The sequence below is a fragment of the Ranitomeya variabilis genome, chromosome 8 (assembly GCF_051348905.1).
Source record: "Ranitomeya variabilis isolate aRanVar5 chromosome 8, aRanVar5.hap1, whole genome shotgun sequence".
Lineage (NCBI taxonomy): Eukaryota > Metazoa > Chordata > Amphibia > Anura > Dendrobatidae > Ranitomeya > Ranitomeya variabilis.
Window position 1 is genome coordinate 195,544,037 of NC_135239.1, and position 25,080 is coordinate 195,569,116.

Genomic DNA, 25,080 nt, shown 5'->3' on the forward strand with positions numbered 1-25,080 from the left:
TTTTCACACAACTTTGTGTGTCTAGTGTGTGTGTGTGTGTGTGTGTGTGTGTGTGTGTATTTATCCAAATGTTGGATGTAGGAATATATGAAATGCTCTTCAATCAGTGAGTTTTTTTATATTCTTATTTTTGTACCATTTATTTCACACTTTGGATGTAGTTGACTTTTTTCCCACCGTATGCAACATTTATAGTTATCTTGAGGGCCACCTTTTTTTTACGGCGGTTTTCCACTACTGGACAGCCACTTCTAAAATGCGTGGAAAAAATCGCAACATGCGCTGTTCTGGTCCGATTTACTGACCAGACTAGTGGGTTTTTAACCTAGAATTTTAAACTATTAGCGCGTTATGTTGTTTTTCTTAGCTTTATCCACTTGCAGGCTGCATTCAGTTTAATATAGAGAAGAATAGAAGATACTGAAATTACTGCAGTCCCTTTACTTTCTCCCTGCTTCACAATTACTAGCTAAAAAAAAGTCCTGTGATTACAGCAGGATTAAGTCTCTAGTGTAATGCGAGACTTTAGGCTTGTAGATCGTGGCCGGGACCAGGCTCCATCTTCATCTGGAACCTGACCGAAGGAGAACAACTGCCTGTCCGAGAATTAAGGAGCCCATACACGTTGGAAAGACATCAGATGAACTTTATGATTTTGCTGGTGTCCTGACCCTTCCCGGACAGCAGACGTCACGGGGAAAGATTGATCGGGCATGGTAAATTTCAAGGTCACCTTATAGGTTGAAGGAACATTTTGCAGCTGAAATGGCTGAGCTTTCAATAGCAAGACTTTACAAAGTTACAACACGTGACAATCTTTCACTATCCGTATGATTTAAAGGAATTTTCCTAGATTATTATATTAATGACCCCTCCTAATTATGGCATTAAATTACATAGATGTTCTTTTGTTATAGATACTTACAAAAAAAACTCTTGTCGTAGGGGGTTGAGCTATTCGCCTCATTTTTGGATGAGCGGAAGCTTCTTTTTGTCTTCAGAATGTTTCCACATGTATTTGGATCGGACAAGCATCTGCAACATTTCTAAGTCTATTTCTTAATGTAATTAAAAAGCATTTCCACATCGAGCATGGAAAAGAGATGGCAGAAGCGGTTATGAAACACTTCTGTCTTCTCCCCAGTGACAATTGGGGACCTGAGCTTCTGCAACCATGTCGAAAAACCATGCTGTAGACTAGGTATCTATCCTGGCCAATGACAAGATGGTGGGCGATCACTAATCCGTGTTACCCCCTCTGCTCCCATCTTCTGCTACTTGTAGATTGCAAGAGACAAAGGGAACCAACCATAAAGTCCCAGTATATGAAAGTAGGTGAACCATAATCCTATTTAATTTAATTTAAATCAGGTGACAACAAGAAGATCCCAAATCAATCTAAAAACAAGGGGCGCTCACCCCTTGACCATTGTCCACAGGAAAAAAGGAATGTAATTGAAGTCAAAAGTGATAGCTCCATACACACAGACCTTATTGAGAATTGCCCAATACACGTCCCATATAAGTATGATGTATAGGTAATATGGACAAAGGGATATGCATAAGGTGCTATTGCAAAAATCGTAGTCCCACAATTGAGTAACTCAATAGTTAATAAAGTGCTGCTGCACAGTAATGTTACCACATACAGGGTCTAGTGCAAGACAATTAAGATATACAAATGACCCTATCAAATATATGTAGTGCTATAAAGGTATGGAGATTCATACATACAGTAGATGTAATACAGGACATAACAAAGATAATTAAACCAATATAATAAATATCCAAATATAGGTGAATGTCTGCTTGTAGAGCTCACCATTTCATTAACAAAGTAGTTTAGGGGCTTACAGTTGTAAAGAGACTCCCTTTCCTGAGTCACATCCACCCCGACGCGCGTTTTGACAACCGACGATGTAGACTGACAAGAACAAGGCGTTGAGAAGCGCATGCTTGATGGATACATTTCTTAGTTAGCCACGGAATAGGTAATAACTTACTGATCGGTGTGAGTCCCAGCGGTTGGACACCCACCGATCCATAAGTTATCACCAGACTACCCCTTTAATGTGCAGACACCTTCACCTAAACGTTGTCCTGGACCATTTTGGTTGTAAAGTGTTTGTGTGTGTGTATGTATATATTCTTTGTAACGTATGTCTTATGTTCCATTTTTCTTTGTAAAATAAATCTCCTACACATTACGTTCTCCTCGTGTGGATGTAGGTTTAATTGATGAGATATCCAGTGTGACCACAGGCAAAAAGTAGAAAATGGCTCGTAGACCCAAAGGACTTCATAAAGTTCCTGTATTGCTAAACCACAAGCACTTGGCATGTGCAAGTGACCTATTTACCACAGTCAAGTCTTCAGCTCGGGGGTCCCTGCTGCAGTTTTATTTCTCCAATCATCGGGGGGATTGGATATCATAACCACAATGAGTCCCATTGCAAATAACAAATACGTTCAGTTTCCTGTTCATCGGACCTTGCAGATCATTTTGTGTTTGTTGCTGAATGTACTTTGTTTTTTTTGTTGTTTTTTTCCTAGTTGTGCCCTAAACGTCTATAAAAGAAAAAAAATTAGATTAAGGGTCTTTTATGGATAAATGCAAATGCCGTGGTGCAATATATATAAAGGGCAATATTGTGGGGTCCGACCACTGTTTCCGTCAGTGGTATAGATCTTGAGTGCCTCTGTGGTGCACAGACCCATTCACACTTCCTAATAGTGGCCTTGCGGCTGTGGATCCTTTCCGTTGATTAGGGACAGTCCTCTTTTATAGTAATCCTTTTTTTTTTTTTTTTTTTTTTTTAGAACGGCGACTGTAGAAGGTCCACTATTTCCAGAAAGGTTCTTTTGTATTCTTAAAACAAGCACCAATTCCTTCCTACTCCACAGCCAAACCTTCGACTCCTCAATTTCCTTGACTCCGACTCCACCAAAATGGGCTCCGACTCCACAGCCCTGGTTGGGAGGGCTTAAAAGGGTATTCCCCTCCCATAAGGATGTGCTGTAAATGTCTAATGGATGAGAGGCCCACTTCTAAGACCGGTACTTATCCTGAGTAAAGGGGTCCTGTCTAGTACCACTATGGATGAAGAGTATGAATGGGTTGTCTTTCTCCATTAACTTCTATAAGAGTTCCAAAAATGGCCAAGCAGGCTGGATTTACATAGGACCTATGCTTTTACATTAATTATGCATTATTTTTTTTACCAGGCGTAAATGCTGCCGTTCTCCTGAATCCGGCGTTGTTTTTCTTTTGTTTCTGCTCCTCTTCATTCCTGAGATACAGCCCCTTCTTCCTTTTATATAGCTCTAATCTTGTTAGATACCTTGGTGTGGTCTTCAACTCTTCTGTGGTTATCTGTGACCAAGCCAATTTTTACAATTCTGACCACTGTCACTTTAGGAGGTTATAGCTCTGGAACGCTTCAATGGATCCCAATGATTCTGAGATTGGTTTTTGGTGACATATTGTACTTCGTGATAGTGGTAAAATTTCTTCGCTAATACTTGCGTTTATTTATTGAAAAAAAAACCCCAGAAATTTGGCAAAAATTTTGAAAATTTTGCAACTTTCAAACTTTTAATTGTTGTGCCCCCAATTCTAACTCCAACACTAACACAGCCCTAGCCCCAACCCGGGGTTCTCTGGTATGCTAGATCATATCAGAAGAGAGAGAAATAAATGGGAAATCTGATTTTTTTTTTGTTTTGTTTGCGGTTGCCATTATTCAGTGAACAACAGCAATTGCAACACCGGGGATGGTAAAAAATGATCCAAATCATGTTCTCTAGGGCCTCAGCTACCCCCAGTAGCCAAGACCCTTGAGATTTTCTGACACTCGGGGGGGGGGGGGGGGTTATACCCTTATTTTTTTCAGCACCGTTAAAAAGCGGCGCTGAGGAATAAGTTACTTTTAACGGGCGTATCGGCGGTCGTTAAGGGGTTAAATACCATGCCCACTAGGCTTATTAGACCATATTTATGTGTGTGTATATATAAAGACACAGGAGAAAAGAAAAACGCCACCAGATTCAGGAGAACAGACTCTTTCATACAGGGTAAAAAGAAATGACATGTTTATTGCAAGTATCATGTCCTCTTTAATCATGGAAGCAAGGGTTTAAAGGAGACCTTATAAAACCGCCTGAGCTCCGCTGATTCTAGCACTGGTTTCCATTTTGCGTAACGTCGCTCCGTTGCAGAGATATTCACATTTGTTTCTTCTAGAGCACAGTATGTGAAATCTCTGCTTTGCAGACCATCTGGTCTTTTATCCTGAGTCTTCTATGGTGGTGTGAGCTTTAACCCCTCCCTCTCAAACTAATACAGCCATGAATTTGAACCTGTTCTTTGCATTATTTTTTACTTAAATAGTTGAGTTTTCTTTGAGGTTGTAATGCCACTATGAAAACAAATCTATGTAGAGCTTTAATATTGGTGCCCTTCTACTTCTCTTTTTAAGGAAACATTGAAACAAAAAGTTGTCAGAAGAGTCTGCACAAATGTTTGGTGTTGTCCTGGAATGTTCATCTGCATAACCACAGGACATCACCCTCATCATCCTCCTACCCCCCACCCCACCCCCATTAACATTTTCTTCTGTGACTAAGCAGCTAGTAGGTGTTGATTTTGTGGTGGATTTTGGTGTAAACCTAGCCACCAATTTCACTCCTGCAATCCTTTATGAGATAAGGAATACTTCCAGCTCAGAACTGCAATTTCACGTGTATTGACCAGGCCAAAAGGCTGAGCAGAGTCGGTTATACTTGTGGATTTTGTGGTCTGTTTTACTTTTTGCTCCATTCTTAAGAGTAAGTTCAGACTCTGCAGAATATTTGTGGCCTAAAATCTGCTGCAAATCCGTGGTGATTCCAGAGTAAAAACTGCAGCTGTCATACATATATGTTGCGCTGTGTACAGTTCCCCTGCCCCACATCGAAGTGCTAAAATCGGCAGTGTTTTCACAACAGAGCGAAAGAGGAGCTTGAATTGTAATGCCACCTAAATGTCAATATCGACCCTTTAACGAGCCTTGCCGCATGATTCAGGATAAAAGCCAAACCGTAAAGTCTATTTGCAGACATGTGTTTCGTGGTTTTTGCCCCTCCTCAGTGCAAAACAAGAGATCTGATTTGGCTGTTTGAGAGGCCTCTTACTAAACTCTTAAGGCCTCTTTCACACTTCCGTTTTTACAATCTGCACGGGATCCGTCAAAATGTTGAAAAGACGGATCCTGTGCTGATTGTAAAAAACGGATGCAGTGGAGCCGTTTTTTTTGACGGATCCAGTGCATCCTAGAAGGCTATGTGCATACGTTGTGTATGCGTCTTCGCCTCGGCTTTTCGCTGCGAAAACGCATACACAACACAACCCATGATAAAAATTAATTTAAAAAAAATTGTGATATTCTTACCTTCCTGCGTCCCGTGCAGCCCGTTGCTGGCGATGCTCCGTTCCCAGTGATGCATAGCGAGACAATGACCTGTGATGACGTAGTGGTCTCGCGAGACCGCTACGTCATCTAGTTATTCCGCTATGCATCACTGGGAATCGGAGCTGCCAGCGGCATCGCGAGCATCGGGGGGGGGGGGGGGGACGCTGAAAGGTAAGAATATCACGATTTTTTAATTTTTTTTTTAAATTATTTTTAACATTACCGTATATCTTTTTACTATTGATGCTGCAGCATCAATAGTAAAAAGAGAGGGAGCGAGAGAGAATTTCCCTAACGGGAAATTCTTCCACGCATGCTCAGTTTGAAAAGACGGAACCCGTCGCTGGATTCCCGCTTTTCACAGTCAGCGGTGGATCCTGTGCCCATAGGCTTCCATTATAGCCAACGACGGGCAGCGCAGGATCCATCGCTGAGCGATTTTTCCGACGTGCAGAAAAAATGTTCCTCGGTGCGTTGTCTCCTCTCGACGGACAGCGATTTTACGACGGATCCAGTGCACGATGGATGAAACGTGTGGCCATCCATCACAATCCATCGCTAATATAAGTCTATGAGAAAAAGACGGATCCAGGAGAAACATTTGCTGGATCCGGTTTTTTTTCACAAAGCGATGGATTGTGACGGAAAAAGAAAGACGGAAGTGTGAAAGAGGCCTAAGGGGTATCTTCTCTCTTTGTGGAGAGTGACATGCCGGCGTAAAGAGACTAAGGGCTAAATTCCCATGATGAGCTTTTGGTGAGTTTTTGATGTTGCAGATTTTCTGCACCCATTAAGTAAAATAGGTAACTTGCATTTTATTTTTATTTTTTTTAAATATATGCAGCGTAAAAAAAAATCACCAAAAGCTCATCATGGGAAAACGGCCTCTCATTTGAGAACTTATCTTCTTCAGGAGAGTGTCATGCATCTGTAAGGAGACTTATAGGCCATGTAATGCTCCTCTGGAAAATTACTTCTCTCCTTGAGGAGAGTGACGTGTCTGTGTAAGGAGTCTTAAAGGCCACGCAATGCTCCTCTGGAAAATTATTTTCGTTGAGGAGCGTGACATGCTGGTGTAATGAGACTTAAAGGTCGTGCAATGCTCCTTTGGGAACTTCTCTCCTCTCCTTGAGGAGAGTGACATGCCTGTGTAAGGAGTCTTGTAGGCCAAGCAGTGCTCCTTTGGGAAATTTAATTTCCCAGGGAATCATTGCATGGTCTATAAGTCTCCTTACACCAACATTTCACTCTCCACAGGGAGAAAGGTTACAACTTAGACCACAACAGAGGAGCATGCTCCCTCCTTCCTCCCCATCCACATCTAAAGGTTTTCTATTCTTTACAGTATTTTTCTGAGACCATCTGATAATCCGAAAGAATTGATAGTTCAGCTCTTAGAGTTATCTTGGCTGCTTCTCATCGCTTGCTGTATATTTAGAGATTTGTAGCTGGTGACTGCATTGTCATAAACCTTAGAGAATCATTTGTCACTCGGGTATATTGTGTATTGTAAAGAAGTGCTAAAGCCGGGTGACTCACTGCACGGCCATGTTTCACATTTCACGAAGCCTTGATGATCTTCTGCAACTGTTGCATCATCTGTCACCAATATAAATTGTATAGAGCGCGGTTCTAAAGGAGACCAGATAAAAATGAGACCCGTTCATTCTAGTGACCGGTGTGATCGGTGAGGGTCCTAGCAGTCAGACCCCTGCGGATGTCTCAGAGATGCAGGGTGTAATTGTTGGGGATAAATGATAACTTCTAGATTGGTGGGTTCCGACCATCAGGACCCCTGTGGATGTCTCCGAGATGCAGGGTGTAATTGTTGGGGATAAATGATAACTTCTAGATTGGTGGGTTCCGACCATCAGGACCCCTGATTTGATTTGTCTCCGCGCAGATGATATGGTTCACAATATAAGTGATAAATGTCTGATCGCTACGACCACCTGCGGTAGGGATTGAACGCAGCGTCATGGTCGCTCTGGCACTACCACCCAGTTCCCACGTAGTTCCTAAAAGAAAGAAAAGGGGATGTCCGCTCACCATTTTGGATCTCCATTGTGATCCACCGCCACATTTCTCTGTGCACATGGCACTGCTTTTTGCCAACCAGGGACCCTTCTTTTTGGGGGGATTTTTTAAGCCAGAAGTACCACAATGTATGTAATTGAAGACCTAAATATTTGGTGGATACCTCCCCCCTCGCTGCCAATTATTGAAGACGTCAATTCAGAAGAAGTTCTCAAACATGTGGTTTTTATTCCACGCGTTTCGAAGTGACAGGCTCTGCTTCTTCTTCAGTATGTAACTGGAAGTTTCCAAAATCCAATTCACATGCAACCATCAATCGTATCCACCGATTCTAACCAATCGTTTTGGAATCTGATTTGTCGCATTTCTTTTTCCAGATTACGTGATTTGGAGGAAGCACATGTTTGGGGGTCGTGCCAGTAAAACTCTTGTGCAGCGCCCCCCGCCCGATGTCTGCAGATTGATGCCATTGTTTGTGTTGACAAAGCATTGCCCTTTGTAGGAAGTCCTTCTAGAGAGGACCGGTGCTCGCCCTGACTGTGGGAATGCCGGCAATTTCCCAGCCCCCCATTCATGGAGCCCACAGTGTGTGTGAAACTTGCAGCTGTTGCACATGTAGGTCAAAGTGGGCGTCTCGGCAAACACGGCTCAGTATTCGCTAGTGAAGTGGCTGATCTTACCTGACGGTAACCACACACGTATGCTACATGTCCAGGATCTCTCCATTCTGGAGCCTTAGAAAGCTGGATGACACATCACGTAGTAAAGAGATTTGTTGCCAGGAGTCCGGGAAAGCTGCGTGACCACATAATGAAAGAGTTAGGCACACATGGCTAGATGTGACAGCAGTTCTCGCGCGTCCAAAAACACTTGTGCGTCTTGTCTACCACTTCCTGCAGCACAAGTGCGATTTCACTGTAAAAGCTAAGAGAATAGAGACGCGTGCTTTTGCAATTGGCGGAGACATGCGACTTGTATTAAAGTCCATGGCAAGTGAGCGGCAGAAAACCGCACACCGCTGGAAACATTTGCAACTCCGGTAGAATGCCATGCTACCCCGTAGGATATCGATGTTACAATGCAACACTGCGATCTCCCGTGGCACACGGCACATGTTGCTGTGCAGCCCTATCCTCAAACGCCAGCAGTATGAGACCAGATGGTTTTCTTAGCGTTGGGTCACCAATGACTATCCTAACCTGTGCCACAATTGTCTCTATGGTGGGGGGTCCGATCGTTCTGGTTACTCCAAATCTCGAGAACGTAATTTGTGCCACCTTCCGAAATTGCCATGAGAAATTCCCTAAAGCCAGATGCTCTGGTTTCTTCAGAGACCGCGTGGTCAATCCGTTATGGTCCACAGCCTGTCGTGCTTTTAAGGAGACCACATCGGATACAAAGTGCCATGGCGGTTTCCTAAGGTTCCTAGCAGGTCCTAAAATTATGGGGGGGGGTGGACTTACATCAGATCCTCTGGCCTTAGGTGGTAACAGGTGACGATGTCCACCTGCACCATAAGGGAGCCCTTATTGTGGGCATATGTTTTCAAGGTGCACTTATGATGGGAGAGTGTACTTCATAAAGCATTTCTTTTATGGCACCACCTGGTGCACCCAAAACCTTCCCAAGCCTGTGAACGAGCTCATCATCATCAGTCCATACATCTATGCACATTTTTGTGTTTTGCTACATCACAACCTGGAATTTCACGTTTTTTTTTGGGGGGGGGGTTTGCATCAGTTCATGTAAAGACTATACCGACAACTGTGAACATTTGGTTTACTTTTTATTGTGGAGCAAGCGACAAATAGGGAAAAATGACTGAAAACGTCAATGTGCATAATTACTCACGCCCCCTAAAGTCAGTACTTTGTAGAGTCTCCTTTTGCTACAATTACAGCTGCAAGTCATTTTCGAAAGGTCTCTGCGCTTTCTACATCTTGCCACAGATTTTTGCCCATTCCTCAAGGAAAAACTGCTCCATCTCCTTCACGTTAGATGGTTCCCTCTGGTGAACAGCGATCTTCAAGTCTGACCACAGATTCTCAATTGGGTTAAGGTCTGGACTTTGACTAAGCCACTCCAAAACATTTATGCGTTTCCCCTTAAACCACTCGAGTGTTGCTTTAGCAGTATGCTTTGGGACATTGTCCTGTTGGAAGGTGAACCTCAGTCTCAAATCACTGACAGACTTGCTCAAGAATATTACCCCTTATTTTGCACCATCAGTCTTCCCCTCGACTTGGACCATTTTCCCTGTTCCTGGTGCAGAAAAATATCTCCAAAGCATGATGCTGTCACCACCATGTTTCACTGTGGGGATGGTGTTTTGGAGGAGATGGGCTGTGTTGGTTTGGCGCCAGACATAGCATTTACCTTGGTGCCCAAAAAAGTTCAATTTTGGTCTCCTCTGACCACCACATACATTCCTCCACTCTATACATTTGGAGAGTCTCCCTGTCTTTTAGCCGACTGACAGTGTCTGACCCGCTCTGTTATCTTAAGGGTCACGTCACTAAGCATGTGAATTTTGAAGGTAATTGCGTGCACCAAATATTTTTAGGGGCTTCATAGCGAAAAGGGTGAATTCATACGCACATGGCAATTTTTTTGTTATTTGATGCCATAAATGTCATTTATACTTATATAAAGCCATGGGGGTGAATATGTTCATCATCTCCCGCAGATGGATCTTGGTTCACGATAGACAATCAGAATTACTGACCACGGCGAAACATTGACAGTGTGTGTTTATTGGAACTTTTCAACAAAAAGGCTGAATCAGAATGTAGTTTTTTTTTTTTTTTTTTTTATTATTATTCTTATATGTGTAAAATGTTCTTCACTGGTCGTAAAATTAGTAACGTTGATTGTCGTAATTGTACATGTTCCTGGAAGTGTCCCTCATCAGTCCACCTTAGGGCGAGCCGCTGTTATATGGGACAGTGGACAGTGCCGTCATCTATGGCGTCCGGCGGTGATGTACGCTGGATCCCGTAATGTAACCAGTGTCTTCTGTGTTTTTCAGACATGCCAATATTTGGACTGTGCCCGGCCTACGATGAGTTCTATCTGGTCGTATGTAGCCAATGTAATCAGGTCATAAAGCCGCAAGCATTTCAATCACATTATGGTAAGTGCTTAACTATGACTTAATAACGCTGTTAAATCAGGATTATAGATGGCACATTTTGTTCATCCCGTTAATGATTTATAAAGCTCATCGTTGACGGCTTCACCGGGGAAAAAAAAACACACTTTGAGGATTTTAACACAAGCTGAAATTTTGGTTTTGGTATATTATTTTTTTTTTGCTTTTGTCAAATATTTAAAGGGAATCTGTCAGTAGATTCATGCTGCCCAAACCCCTGGCAGCGCGATCGAAGAAGGGGTAGATCCTTAATGCAAATTTAGCAGCACCTCCCCGTGCAGAAGTGATTGGCACGGGACAACCCTTTAATTACTTTTTTTTTTTTCCCGAAATGTATAGCTACCTATCTTTTTCCTAACAGACATTTTGCTAACCCTTTTTTTCTTGGCTAGTTTTTTTGTGCACATTCAGACGTGACCAATTTGCTGTAGAAATGTTGCTGTAGCAAATCTAGATAGAAATTTGCACCAGTTTTCTTTTTCTTTTTCCTTTTTTTTTTTTTATGTTCGATGTGAATAATGGTTTTCTTTTCTTTATTATTTTTAACTAGACTTGCAGAATTGGCAATAAATAGCACAAAAAAACCTCAATTATCGGGTTTTGATGGCGATTTTGACTTCACTTTCAAATTTAATTACCAGCAATGCGTAATAGTTACAATTCACAACTGGATTATCGGTAGCGCCACTTGTATACGCAGATCGCCAGATTCGTTCCGTCAGAGGCATGTTAAGGGTTTCAAGTTGCATAAACTAAAAAAAAATATATAATAATGAAAAAAATATATATATTTATGTAGAATGTTGATTTTTTTTTTTTTTCTGGGCACCATTGTAATGTTTAGAGTGGTCTACTACACTGTTCTATATCTTTGCCTTCTTGCGGCACTTTAGCCCGGCACAAAGGTCACTTTTTGCCTTCCATCGTGCACTGGACTGGATGCTTTTCCCAGCTTGCATCCTACACGGAGACCAAAACATGTGACATAAACCCTGCCCAAATGTGCATCAATGTATAATGATGAATGGTAGAACTTGAGAGTCTTTGTAAACTGTGGGATTACACCATTTGTGCCATAACCTCAGTGTTTTCCCTGTTAAAAAAAAAAAAAAAATATGTATATATATACACTTCTCAACAAAATAAAGAGAACACGAACATTCCACCTATATTTCACTGAATGAAATATTGAACAATAAAACATAAAAATGATCAATGTAAATCACAATTAATATACCACGGAGGTTTGGATTTAGAATGATGCTCAAAATCAAACTGGAAAATTAAATTTACAGGCTGATCCAACTTCAGTGGAAATGCCTCAAGACAAGGAAATGATGCTCAATAGTGTGTGTGGCCTCCACGTGCCTGAATGACCTCTCTACAATTTCTGGGCATGCTTCTGATGATGCGGCCGATGTTATCCTGAGGGATCTTCACCCAGACCTGGATTAAAGCATCCACCAACTCCTGGACAGTCTGTGGTGCAACGTGACATTGGTGGATGGAACAAAACATGATGTCCCAAATGTGCTCAGTTGGATTCAGGTCTGGGGAACGGGCAGGCCAGTCCGTAGCTTCAATGCCTTCATCTTGCAGCAACTGCTGACACACTCCAGCCACATGAGGTCTGGCATTGTCCTGCATTAGAAGGAACCCAGGGCCAACCGCACCAGCATATGGTCTCACAAGGGGTCTGAGGATCTCATCCCGGTACCTAATGGTACTCAGGCTACCTCTGGCCACATGGAGGGCTGTGCGGCCCTCTAAAGAAATGCTAACCCACACCATTACTGACCCACTGCCAAACCGGTCATGCTGAAGGATGTTGTTGGCATCTCCAGACTCTGTCACGGGTGCTCAGTGTGAACCTGCTCTCATCCGTGAAAGGCAGAGGGCGCCAGTGTCGGATCTGCCAATCCTGGTGTTCTCTTGCAAATGCCAGTCGCCCTGCACGGTGTTGGGCTTACAGACCAACATCCACTTGTGAACGTCCGGGCTCATACCACCCTCATGGAGTCTGTTTCTGACAGTTTGAGCCAACACATGGATGTTAGTGACCTACTGGAGGTCATTTTGCAGGGCTCTGGCACTGGTCCTCCTGTTCCTCCTTGCACAAAGGAGGAGGGAGTGGTCCTGCTGTTGGGTTGTTGTCCTACGGCCCCCTCGACGTCTCCTGATGTACTGGCCTGTCTCCTGGTATCTGCTCCATTCTCTGTGGTGACAGACACAGCAAACCTTCTTGCCACAGCTCGCATTGATGTGCCATCCTGGATGAGCTGTACTACCCGACCAACTTCCTGTGAGTTGTAGACACCGCCTCATGGTACTGTACAGTACCTCTAGGGTTGAGAGCAGTGACAGAATGAAAATTTTATATATATTTTCATATATATTTTACATCTACCACCAAGTCTGTAGTTTAGTAATAAAAGATTGTATATTGGACCCAGAAGTGCCTACATGCTTCAACCCAAGGCCGAGAACCCATCTGATAAATAGAGCATAAATCCAGCCATCAAGAAAAAATGTTGCAAGCATCCACGCTCAGATTATCTGTCCAATCTCCCATTTTTGTTCAGATTGTCCACATTACCCTTTGTGAACAATATTAATTTTTTTCTTAAATGTAGAGCATTTGAAACTAAAAATCATTTTTTGCAACTGGGTTTCATAAATATTATTATATTATTATAATATTAAATATTTTGCAACATATACCTTCTATAGCCTCCGTCCTGTATTGTCCATTGCTGGCTGGAGAATGAGTTAACTGAAAATCCATCAGTGAACTCCTTCAGATTGAATGGTAAGATGTAACTCTCTTATCTGTGTGTGTGTTTTTTCCGAGCTTCCCTCGCCTGATTTATGACCACAGACCACATCAAAGTTAAATATGCAGGGATATAAAAGCCGACTAGTGCAGATTTTCTAATGAAGCTTTAATTGCAGAATTGATTTTTAGGCCCAAAATACATGGAAATGCATGCACTTAAGTAAAAGGAAAAAATGTCTCCAAAGGTGGACAACCACTTTTAAGGTGTTGTGTGTAGTGTGGCCTGAAAAAGTGTTCATCCCACCTCACCCCTTGGCATTTTTCGTGTTTTGGCTACCTCACAACCTGAAATTTCACAATTGTTTTGATCATTTGTATCAGTTCATTTAAAGAACATGCATACAACTCGGAACATTTGATTTGATTTTCTTTTTTTTTTTTGTGAAGCAAACCACAAAATAACTGAAAATTTTAGTGTGCATTACTATTTACCCCCCTAAAGTCAGTACTTTGTAGAGCCTCCTTTTGCGGCAATTACTATGTCTGATCACAGATTGTCAATTGGATTAAGGTCTGGGCTTTGACTAGGCCTCTCCAAAACATTTACACGTTTCCCCTTAAACCACTCGCATGTTGCTTTAGCAGAATGCTTTGGGACATTGTCCTGTTGGAAGGTGAACCTCTGTCCCAGTCTCAAATCATCGACAGGCTGAAAGGATATCCCTCAAGAATATCCCTATATTTCACACCATCCATCTTCCCCTCGACTCTGACCATTTTCCGTGTCCCTTATGCCGAAAACATCCCCACAGCATGATGCTGCCACCACCATCTTTCACTGTGGGGATGGTGTTTCTTGGAGATGAGCTTTGTTGGTTTTGGGCTAGACATAGTGTTTACCTTGGTGGCCAAAAAGTTAAATTTTGGTCTCCTCTGATCACAGATGATCACCTTCCTTCGTACCTTTGGGGAGTCTCCCACATTGTCTTTTGGCAAACTCAAAATGAGCCTTACAGTTTTTGTGTGTAAGTGAAGGATTTTTTCTGGCCACTCTTCTGTAAAGGACACCTCTATGGAGTGTACTACTTCTTGTGGTCATATGGACAGATACTCCAGTCTCTGCTTGAGAACTCTCCAGCTCCTTCAGGGTTACCTTTGGTCTCTGTACTGTCTCTTAGATTTAATACCCTCCTTGCCCTGGCTGAGAGTTTTGGTGGGCGGCCCTCTTCATGGGGTTGTTTGGAGATCTCCTTGGTCTTCATGGTGTTGTTTGTAGATCTCCTTGGTCTTCATGGTGTTGTTTGTAGATCTCCTTGGTCTTCATGGTGGTGTTTGGAGATCTCCTTGGTCTTCATGGGGTTGTTTGGAGATCTCCTTGGTCTTCATGGGGTTGTTTGGAGATCTCCTTGGTTTTCATGGTGTTGTTTGTAGATCTCCTTGGTCTTCATGGTGTTGTTTGGAGATCTCCTTGATCTTCTTAATGTTGTTAAAGTGTATATACTGACAGACACGGGACACTTAGGTCGCACACTGGGAACGTCCTGTCACTAAGCATGGAACTTATAAAGGTAATTGCTTTCAACAGAAATTTTTAGGGTCTTCATAGCAAAAGAAGTGAATACATACTCACATGCCAGTTTTTAGTTATTTGATAGCATAACTATAATTTGTCTATATTTTTCCCATAAAGGAAAGAAACAACAAATAAAATGGAAACAAAAACCAAGGAAATAAATATTGTCCCCCTCTGTTATCTAATGTGTATAGGAGACTACACACCAAGACTAAGCCTGTCGACCACACCAATTTTTGCGGGTCCATCCGATGTTTATGTTGCCTCTGGGATGTTTCCCGACTGATGTCGGGGGAGAATAGAACTGGGTAGTTGCAATTTCTCTGCCAGATCCTGTTGTATTCCGGGGAGATAAGCCACCGGCAGAAGAGTCGGTGTCCTCTCTCTTTGAAGACACGAACACTTGTGATTATGGGGGAAGTCGGGGGAGACGGGTATCTCTCTACGTGCTTATGGGCATCTTAATTCTGTCTCCACAATTATTCAAAAACCCTACAAAGTTTGTTTCTTAAACTTTATCCCAAACACACGAGTAGATGAAGGTCATCCCGTCCTGGTCATGTAGTGCTGACAAACCTGACCAGCAGGTGGAGCCAGCGCCGCTCACTATAATCGCTGCATAAACATTTACTTTGGGTTAAAAAAAAAAATAGAAAAGCTGTGCGTCTGCCTGCTGTGTGTGACCCGGTGACGTGCAGAGGATGAATCATCGCGTCCATCAGGACCCTTCTTGTGGTGTCCCCGGTTCCCCTCTGTCTTCCCAGCCTTGTATGAGCACTTTGTTAGTAGTAGTACTTTTTGAGTGCAGACTCCTTTAGGTGACCGTTGCCTATTTACTCCTATCTATACGCCTAATATCTGATGGGACCACTATATACCTGATGGCAGCGGCCGCTCGTCGTCTGCCGCTGGGGACTGCAGTGGGTCCTTTCCTGGTGTCAGAGGTCGTGGCAGTATTCCATATTATACCCATATAGGACGTGGTATAACATCTTAGAGAAGCCCTGCACGGTGAAGTATTTGCCATTCAGTGATGCTAAGTGTTGATGTGTAAGGTCCCAGCACAGCAGGAACGTGTCCGCGGGCACAGATATTGGCACAGTAGACGAGCCGCGTACAGCCGAGGCCCCGGCTCATGTATCTTACGCTCCGCTGACAGCTGCTCCGCTGCCTTTTTATTGTTACACCCTTGGGGGGTGCATTTATAGCCGCTACGGTGTGAGCATATTTCTTAGGCCGGGGGTCACACTTGTGTGTGTAATGCGAGAAACTCGCGCATCAATACCCGGCACTGCCGCCGGCACGCGGGACTGGAGTGTGCGGCTGCATAGAAATACATGCTGTGATCCCGAGTGCCGGCGGCAGTGCCGGGTATTGATGCAAGAGACATGCGCGAGTTTCTCGCATTACACACACAAGTGTGACCCCGGCCTTACCTATAGGAACCAGGTAGAAGTAACATAGTTCTTGATCCAGATGCCGGAAAGCGATTTTCAGAAGACCCCAATATGTACAGGTTCAAATGAGCCGCCAGTGTACATACAATAGCGTTTCCTCCCATCCTTGTACATAAGCATGCTCAGTGCAGTTATTGTCCTCTCCCTATTGTGTTCTCAATAAGGAGAGGACAATAGCTGACATCTTTATCAGCGCTCTCTGAACCACTCAAGAATTCCGCACGATCAAACACTTGATTTGGTAAAAATTTCCACTTTGTATAAATTATTAGCAAATTGGTTAAATTACGTTTCCAAGAAAAGGAAGTTTTCTGCAATTTTCCGAAAAATTAATCTTTCATCGATTTGTGGGTCATTTAAGTCTTGGCTCCCTGGTCCGGCGTCCGGTCTTCTAGGGTAGCCGGTCTCCACTTCTGCGCTCTCCATCCTTGGCCGGGCCTCTGGTACTAGACCTCAGACATCATACGTATGGAATGACCCCACGCGAGACCTAGTGATTAGGCCTTCGTAAAACATCGAGGGGTGTAGGAAACAATAGAGGAGCCCAGGATTTCAGGTGCAGAGGTGAAGACCGGCTGCCACAGAGGGGCGGACTGAACGCCGAACCAGGGCAGCGTGAGTCAGGTTGCTTATCTCTATCCTTGACCTTTTCTTTTCTTGACATCTGCCATGAAGGGAGTGTCGGGACACCCTGCACACAATACAGAGTTGTGAGTTCAGACAACTTCCATTAGACTTATGGGCATCTTTTTAGGCCTCATGCCCATAGCCGTATTATGACTTTGTTTTGTAGATGGCTGTAATAAAGTACCTATAAAAGCGCGTCGGGCGTTTACAGACCCCTAGTAGGAAATACCAACCTAATGGGAGGGAGCCTCGATTTTTAAAGAGAATCTGTCAGCAGGTTTTGTTATGTAATCTGAGAACAGAATAATGTAGGGAAAGAGACCCTGATTCCAGTGATGTCACTTACTGGGCTGTGTTTTGCTGTTTCAATACAGTGTTTTATCACCAGGAGATTTTCACTATAGGACTAGGTGTCACATGTCTTCTAGTCCAACCACACCCCCAGAAGTCATTGGCAGCTTTCTGTCAATATACACAGCGGCCAATCAGTGGTGTGTGCGGGCGGGGTTATACACAGCCCAGCATTCTAAGCTCTGCTAGACGTGCAGCAGAGAAAACTGTGTGATTCTATCACAACTGCTGCGTCCAGTAAACTATGTGACACATCAGGGTTTCTGCCCTTACATTATGCTGTTTTCAGATTACATAGCACAAACCTGCTGACCGTTTCCCTTTTGAGGTTTGGCTTTTCACTGTAATAGTCTAATTGTTTCTCTGAAAGACCCACAATGCCTTTGCATTTTACATATAGAGCAGGTTCACTTTTGTCATGGAAACCTGTACAATTGAGGAGTTTCTTAGGATCCAGTCTTTTACCCCCTACAAATCTGCAGGGAATATCAGCACTTACCAAATGTTAAAATAACAAGTAAAAGTGTAGGTGCACATTTACAATGGAAAGGGAAGTGACCAAGGCAAAGGGAGGTACAACAGAGGAGAGGGAATACACAGTATGTTTACAGGTAAAGCCCACTGAGCTCAGAGCTTGCAGCACCACAAGCAGGTGAGCAAGGCAAAGGAAGGTACAACACAGAGGAGAGGGAATACACCGTATGTTTACAGGTAAAGCCCACTGAGCTCAGAGCTTGCAGCACCACAAGCAGGTGACCAAGGCAAAGGAAGGTACAACACAGAGGAGAGGGAATACACAGTATGTTTACAGGTAAAGCCCACTGAGCTCAGAGCTTGCAGCACCACAAGCAGGTGACCAAGGCAAAGGAAGGTACAACACAGAGGAGAGGGAATACACAGTATGTTTACAGGTAAAGCCCACTGAGCTCAGAGCTTGCAGCACCACAAGCAGGTGAGCAAGGCAAAGGAAGGTACAACACAGAGGAGAGGGAATACACCGTATGTTTACAGGTAAAGCCCACTGAGCTCAGAGCTTGCAGCACCACAAGCAGGTGAGCAAGGCAAAAGAAGGTACAACACAGAGGAGAGGGAATACACCGTATGTTTACAGGTAAAGCCCACTGAGCTCAGAGCTTGCAGCACCACAAGCAGGTGACCAAGGCAAAGGAAGGTACAACACAGAGGAGAGGGAATACACAGTATGTTTACAGGTAAAGCCCACTGAGCTCAGAGCTTGCAGCACCACAAGCAGGTGACCAAGGCAAAGGAAGGTACAACACAGAGGAGAGGGAATACACAGTATGTTTACAGGTAAAGCCCACTGAGCTCAGAGCTTGCAGCACCACAAGCAGGTGACCAAGGCAAAGGAAGGTACAACACAGAGGAGAGGGAATACACAGTATGTTTACAGGTAAAGCCCACTGAGCTCAGAGCTTGCAGCACCACAAGCAGGTGACCAAGGCAAAGGAAGGTACAACACAGAGGAGGGGGAATACACAGTAGGTTTACAGGTAAAGCCCACTGAGCTCAGAGCTTGCAGCACCACAAGCAGGTGACCAAGGCAAAGGGAGGTACAACACAGAGGAGAGGGAATACACAGTATGTTTACAGGTAAAGCCCACTGAGCTCAAAGCTTGCAGCACCACAAGCAGGTGACCAAGGCAGAGGTACAACACAGAAGAGAGGGAATACACAGTATGTTTACAGGTAAAGCCCACTGAGCTCAAAGCTTGCAGCACCACAAGCAGGTGACCAAGGCAAAGGGAGGTACAACACAGAGGAGAGGGAATACACAGTATGTTTACAGGTAAAGCCCATTGAGCTCATAGCTTGCAGCACCACAAGCAGGTGACCAAGGCAAAGGGAGGTACAACACAGAGGAGAGGGAATACACAGTATGGTTACAGGTAAAGCCCACTGAGCTAAGAGCTTGCAGCTTCACAAGCAGGTCATTCAAAGAAGGCAAATCTTAAAAGAAGCAATACAAAAATCAGCCAAATAAATGTAGCTATTTTTTTGTGTTTTATTTTTAATGTGGCTGGTTTTTGCATTGCTTCTTTTAAGACTTGCCTTCTTTGAATGACCTGCTTGTGGAGCTGCAAGCTCTGTGCTCAGTGGGCTTTACCGATACGTATCCCTCTCCTCCTGTGTACATGTTCTATTATAAATCTGTAGCTACCCTTGTAACATGTGGTAGGAGCTGAAATGCTCTGCAGGTCGGTGAGGGTTTGGATCCGGAGACCCCGACTTATTGCTCAAAAGACTGTTCAGAAGTGCGCTGCTCAGGAGGCCGAAGCGTGTTGCTCCTACATGAGCGTTGTACTGGCTCGCTGACTTTTCATCGGGGGCAGCCATACTATTTGTTTCATTGGATTAACCCCTTCATCAGGTTAAGTAGTGAGGAAAAACCTGATGAAGGTCCATTCCTGAAACACAGCATTAATTACTGGCCAGCGCTGGTGACAGTCCCTCATATCACTGACGCACGGCAGATGGAGTGGCATAGTATGGGCGGGATTGTTGCTGGCGCTACCCGGTGGAGCTACAGCCAACAGGAATGGTTTTCTGTTTTGCTCAAGAGTGTTGGGATTTTTTTCATTTCATTTTTTTTATTATGTATTCTTTACCAAGTTTTATAATTATTAGCATTATTTTTTTTAATCATTTATTGTAGTAAAAAAAATTAGTTTCTTAAACTTTCCCGTTGTGATTTCCTGCTTCCCATAGTAGAAATGTGACAGGCAGCGAATTGATGACACAATGGCTTTCTGCCTCCCAGGAGCGGATCGTTTCCTGCGATGGTTAAAGCTTCCCGTCATTATTCTTCCCAACTTACAAAGCCTGGCACGCTGCGCCGCTCCGCATTTTACATTTGAAAGATGAAGGCACGCCTCTTGTTTTCGTTTTTTCATCTCCTCCTATACCCCTCCTCCTCCTTTTTTTTTTTTCTCTCTCTTCCTTTATCTGCCAGGACCTGCGACTGTTTTTTTTTTTTTTCACTTTACAATACTGGCAAATGTTACATAAGCAAAGAGAGGAGGGGAAAAACCAAAAAATCCAAAAGCATGGAGTCCACCAGGCAGGAGTGTGTGGGCAGACCCCCAAAGCGTGACAGCAAGGTCTGACTTGTCAGGAGGCGAGAGGGGCGGCAGAGCGCTGACAAAATATGTGAATGGGAGCCGCTGGGAAGCTGTTATCACTCCCGCACTGGGCTGTGGGGAGGGTGGAAACGTGGTGTTGTTGTTTTTTTTTTTATTTGTTGTTTTTTGTTTTTTTTTCCTTCTGCGCTGTCGCTTTTAAACTCAAGCCTGGAATTGGCTGCGAGCCCAGCACTGCATGGAGTTTGCAGAAGGTGGGTACGGCTCTGCGCAAACACAACACGGAACTGCGGGCGACAAAACGTAGAGATACATGCCCCCCGCCGCTTCCCGTCATCAAGCTCTCTTCCTTCGCTGTGTCACATTCCATCTTTAGAATTCTCGCGTCTCATTTCCTCATTGTTCTGCGTTTCTCCATTTCTCCTTTCTCCTCCTCCTTTTTTTTTTTTCTCCCCCCTTTCCGACATGCACAGTGTTAAAGTCATCTGCCCAGAGCGGGAGTCGATCAAAGTGGATAATCTGGCAAACGAGGGATTAACCGCTCGCGAGCGGGGCCACATAAGCTATTCTGAAATGTCATTTGAGTGGCTTGGCCAAAGTTCAAAAGCAGATGCAGACTTGCGTTTGCTATTAACTGCGGCGATGCTGATGCTTGAGGAGCGGCCCCCCGGCCTTAAGGAGCCGACTTTACCGAAGCCATCGGTAATGGAGCCGGCAGCGCACCCCGGGGTTACATCTTATGACCAGGCCGCGGTATACCGTAATGTTCGCTTCATCCCCTAAGTGTGAAAATATCAGTCGTGTATTTGTGTCTGCAGGTTCAGAACTAATTCGGAAAAATTCTTATTTTATCTAACGCCTGAATTGGTTGATAACATAGAATAATAGCTCGCATTCAGCCACTGGAGAGACGGTAGACTTAGCATTACGTGCGCCCGTTCCACAATGTTCAGACCAGAAGCAAATGTTGGTTTTATGGATTAGGATTCAGGTCTCATTTTAAAGGTCCATTATAATTATTATGATTTTTTTATTGTTTCTGTTTTTTTGTTGCTTTTTTTTTCCCCATACATGGGGGGGGGGGGGGGGAAACAAAAACGACTTTATCCACTGTGCTGGGTCAGATTTTCATCAGCTGATAAAATAAAATAAAATAAATAAAAATATGCAATGTTTGTCGAGCCCCGTTCACACATAAGACTTCAGCCGTGGTTTTCACGGATAGCGCTACTGGTTACTAATCGTGCCAATTTGTTGGGTGCTTCAGTTATCACACGTGTTCTTTCTTTTAGCGGTAATCTAATGCATCTCTGTTTTTGGGTTGTGTTTTTTTGTTCAGCTGTAGAATTTTTGATTTTTATGTCGTAAGTTGTTGTGATTTTTTTTCTTAATTTTTTTTATTTATTTTGTGACTTGTAACACTTTTATGTAGCGTTTCTTAAGCAGACTAATATATGTAAGGAGGATTCGCTGTCTTGGATTTACACTTGTAACAAATCCCAGTTAAATATTGAAAATGTAAAGTAACAAGAAACAATTAATAAGTAAAAAACAAAGTTGTTTTTAGTTCTATTATCTCTTCTACTGTTCTGGATGTGTGCTCTGCTTTAACAAAAAAAAACGGAAACACAACAGCGGAGCGTTCATCATGATCCGTTCCCGATATTTACTGTTGGGTGGAAGACGTGTCCGTTCCATCTGCCATTTGTTATCGAAGTGTGAGATTGAATGTTTTATTTCCATTCTTCTACTCGAATGGATCAGAAAGAAAATAGTTGTGAGTCTGTGTTCACACGTTGCAGAAAAATTGGTTACAGATTCATAAGCATTGAATAGGACGAAAAGCGCGGTGAAAATCTGCGTAACAATGATCGTGCCACAGATCTGAAAATCCTCCGCACCATCTTCATTTTCTTCTTCCCGCGATGTACGACTGCGATTTAGAAGAAGCCACTTACTTGTATGTGCTGCGGAATCTGCAACAAATCTGCAACGTGTGAACTTGGCCTGTTTATTTCCCAGCTGTAGGTCTGATATGTTACGTCTGTGTTGGGCCTAGTGATACAGTAATGATTATGGGGGATGATATTTCTTTTTGACCTGGTGATACAGTAATGATTATGGGGGATGATATTTCTTTTTGACCTGGTGATACAGTAATGATTATGGGGGATGATATTTCATTTTGACCTGGTGATACAGTAATGATTATGGGGGATGATATTTCATTTTGACCTGGTGATACAGTAATGACTATGGGGGATGATATTTCATTTTGACCTGGTGATGCAGTAATGATTATGGGGGATGATATTTCATTTTGACCTGGTGATACAGTAATGATTATGGAGGATGATACTTCATTTTGACCTGGTGATACAGTAATGATTATGGGGGATGATATTTCATTTTGACCTGGTGATACAGTAATGATTATGGGGGATGATACTTCATTTTGACCTGGTGATACAGTAATGATTATGGGGGATGATATTTATTTTTGACCTGGTGATACAGTAATGATTATGGGGGATGATACTTCATAAAGACCTAGTGATACAGTAATGATTATGGGGGATGATACTTCATTTTGACCTGGTGATACAGTAATGATTATGGGGGATGATATTTATTTTTGACCTGGTGATACAGTAATGATTATGGGGGATGATACTTCATTTTGACCTGGTGATACAGTAATGATTATGGGGATGATATTTCATTTTGACCTAGTGATACAGTAATGATTATGGGGGATGATATTTCATTTTCACCTGGTGATACAGTAATGATTATGGGGGATGATACTTCATTTTGACCTGGTGATACAGTAATGATTATGGGGGATGATACTTCATTTTGACCTGGTGATACAGTAATGATTATGGGGGATGATACTTCATTTTGACCTGGTGATACAGTAATGATTATGGGGGATGATATTTCATTTTGACCTGGTGATACAGTAATGATTATGGGGGATGATATTTCATTTTGACCTGGTGATACAGTAATGATTATGGGGGATGATATTTCATTTTGACCTGGTGATACAGTAATGATTATGGAGGATGATACTTCATTTTGACCTGGTGATACAGTAATGATTATGGGGATGATATTTCTTTTTGACCTGGTGATACAGTAATGATTATGGGGATGATATTTCTTTTTGACCTGGTGATACAGTAATGATTATGGGGGATGATATTTCATTTTGACCTGGTGATACAGTTATGATTATGGAGGATGATATTTCATTTTGACCTGGTGATACAGTTATGATTATGGGGGATGATATTTCATTTTGACCTGGTGATACAGTAATGATTATAGAGGATGATACTTCATTTTGACCTGGTGATACAGTAATGATTATGGAGGATATTTCATTTTGACCTAGTGATACAATAATGATTATGGAGGATGATACTTCATTTTGACCTGGTGATACAGTAATGATTATGGAGGATGATATTTCATTTTGACCTGGTGATACAGTAATGATTATAGAGGATGATACTTCATTTTGACCTGGTGATACAGTAATGATTATGGAGGATATTTCATTTTGACCTAGTGATACAATAATGATTATGGAGGATGATATTTCATTTTGACCTGGTGATACAGTAATGATTATGGAGGATGATATTTCATTTTGACCTAGTTATACAGTAATGATTATGGGGGATGATATTTCATTTTGACCTGGTGATACAGTAATGATTATGGGGGATGATATTTCATTTTGACCTAGTTATACAGTAATGATTATGGGGGATGATATTTCTTTTTGACCTGGTGGTACAGTAATGATTATGGGGGATGATATTTCTTTTTGACCTGGTGGTACAGTAATGATTATGGGGGATGATACTTCATTTTGACCTGGTGATACAGTAATGATTATGGAGGATGATACTTCATTTTCACCTGGTGATACAGTAATGATTATGGGGGATGATATTTCATTTTGACCTGGTGATACAGTGATGATTATGGGAGATGATATTTCTTTTTGACCTGGTGATACAGTAATGATTATGGAGGATGATACTTCATTTTGACCTGGTGATACAGTAATGATTATGGGAGATGATATTTCTTTTTGACCTAGTGATACAGTAATGATTATGGGGGATGATATTTCTTTTTGACCTGGTGATACAGTAATGATTATGGGGGATGATATTTCATTCGGGCCTAGTGGTGCAGTAATGATTATGGGGGGATGATGAGTATTTATTATTTTTTCTCACATTATTTCCGATTCCTCTGTGTTTTGTAGCGTGAGCCCTTCCTCTGTGTGACACATACATAGATTTTGCCATGTCTGATCCCAGCGCCTGTAACCAGATCTTCGCAGGGCAGTAAGGATGTAAATGAATGTATTATGCAAATCCACGTCTGGCTATCTACACGGAGCAGGTTTCCTTGTGACCGCACTTTCTATTTTTATTAAATGTCTGACGCTCTCGCTCATATAAGATTCATGGAGCCCGATAAACCCTAAATTCCATGACTGATCGGCCCGCTTCACGTCTACAGATTTACGCT

The 25,080-nt window shown here is 42.8% G+C and overlaps 1 protein-coding gene across 5 annotated transcripts in view; it reads left to right on the forward strand.

Moving 5' to 3' along the window:
- The window catches only part of ATXN7 (ataxin 7), a 106,658-nt gene that overhangs the window by 64,145 nt on the left and 17,433 nt on the right, over positions 1-25,080 (forward strand). For 4 of the 5 annotated variants that reach the window (XM_077275895.1, XM_077275892.1, XM_077275894.1 and 1 more), the window contains one exon: positions 10,516-10,620. In XM_077275895.1, coding sequence (XP_077132010.1) covers positions 10,516-10,620 — 105 coding nt within the window. Of the gene's footprint in view, positions 1-10,515; positions 10,621-19,904; positions 20,775-25,080 lie in introns of those variants that run through there. The other variant, XM_077275897.1, reaches the window with a different exon arrangement.